We start from the raw sequence: 1,551 nt of genomic DNA, 5'->3' as shown, positions 1-1,551 counted from the left end.
GATAAAAGTCTTCCCTTGACCCCATCCTTCACTCCGGGTCCTAGGCACTCGTCTTAATCAGGACTCTCCATTCTTCCCAGATGCCCAGAAGCCAGCCTTTGCTTGCCTCTCTCCCCTCTCATGTTACTACCATGACGTCCAGTAGGGAATGGCATTCATGGCGGCCTGTTCCCTTCCCCTCTCCTTCACTCCCTGCCTATCTCACCGACAAATGTGCGAGCCACAGAGACAGACGGCGGCCAGGTACTCCTCTTCCGAGTGGGTGAAGGAGCAGTAGTCCATCGTCAGCTCTTCGCCTGGGAGGAATGGAGGGAGGGAGGGTGGGAGGGAAGGAGGGAGGAAGGGAATGAGGGAGGGAGGGAGTGAATATGTGTTATATTGTGAAATATACAAGATGATGGTTTACTTGAATGATGGCGAGCAAACGTTGAACCATAAATTCAAGACCACAAGTAATAGCCTCTAGTTATCCTCCAGCCACGGAGCAAGCTACCCAGAAAAGGAAGGAGGGAAGGAGGGAGGGAGGGAGGGCAGGGGGATTCGCCACCAAACCATCTCGGATCCACGCACCGTAGGCGATCTCCCTGTCCGAGCAGACCGCGATCGTCAACTTTCCCGCCTGGCCCACCACCTGTTGGTGCCCGTGGACAAGGTCAGCCCCAGCGCCTGGAGGTCTTCCTCCCCTCCCTCTACAATGCCACGGTACCTCAGTGTAGCAATTGGAGTTGCAGGAATGCGACAGGGAGGAGCCCAAATTGGCCTTCCGAGAGGCGTCGACAAAGGCGAGGCTGCGGGAGGGAGGGAGGAGGGAGGCCACACGGAGGGATATGCCGGGGAAGGAGGGAATGAGGAGGTTGAGGCCATAGCGAAGTCGCCAGCAAGACATGCACCGCGGGAAAACGAGGGGAAGAATAGGCAGGGAAGACAAGGCTGGAAAGCCAAAAAGCCAAGCGTGGGAACAAGAGAACGTCAGAGGCGGCGCCAGGATGGGAGCAAGCAGGTGTGAAGGCAGGAGAGAGAGAGAAGGGCAGTCAGGAGGGTGGGACCGACCCGTAGCCGTTGGCGTCGCCGCGCGGTCGTTCGAGAAGGATGTTGTAGAAATCAGGAAGCGCAGGTTTGAGGTTGAGGGTCTGCATGAGGTAAGAAGCAAGGAGGGAGGGAGGGAGGGAGGGAGGAAGGGAGGGAGGCCAAGACTTGTGAAGATGCGTGTCTGAGCGCGGGACGGACGAGAGAAGGAAGAGGAAAGGGGAAAAGCAAGGCACCAAGGGGAGGAAGACAGAAAAGCGAAAAGCAGACAGGCAACGGGGCAAGAAGAGGAACAGAGAACAGAGAAAGAGGGGGAAAAATGAGGGGGCAAGGGGAGGAAAAGAGAAGTGAGGAAAGAGGAAAAGGGGCAAGATCTCACCTGCAAGGCATCTTCGATCGCGTCTTGCTTCTCGCACCACCGCCAGGCCGGATAAAGCTCACCTGTACCAGGAGCGACCAGTCAGCGCACGACCCTCCTTTACCTCCCGAGGCAAAAAGAGACCCAATTTGCGGCAGCATCTTCAG

At 57.1% G+C, this 1,551-nt stretch overlaps 1 protein-coding gene across 1 annotated transcript; it reads right to left on the bottom strand.

The window, feature by feature from the left end:
- Window positions 1-201: 201 nt before the first annotated feature.
- On the bottom strand, window positions 202-1,130 carry NGA_0399100 (set domain protein; the record flags this gene model as incomplete). Its single annotated transcript, XM_005855038.1, has 3 exons — window positions 202-296; window positions 571-674; window positions 1,051-1,130. Coding segments are annotated over 3 exons (279 nt in total), but the record flags the coding sequence as incomplete, so codon positions are not given.
- Between the last annotated feature and the right edge of the window lie 421 nt (window positions 1,131-1,551).

This window comes from Nannochloropsis gaditana, assembly GCF_000240725.1.
Source record: "Nannochloropsis gaditana CCMP526 unplaced genomic scaffold scaffold309, whole genome shotgun sequence".
In the NCBI taxonomy this organism is placed as follows: domain Eukaryota; class Eustigmatophyceae; order Eustigmatales; family Monodopsidaceae; genus Microchloropsis; species Microchloropsis gaditana.
Note: the sequence above shows the minus strand (reverse complement) of the source record. Positions and strands in the feature narration are given on the sequence as shown.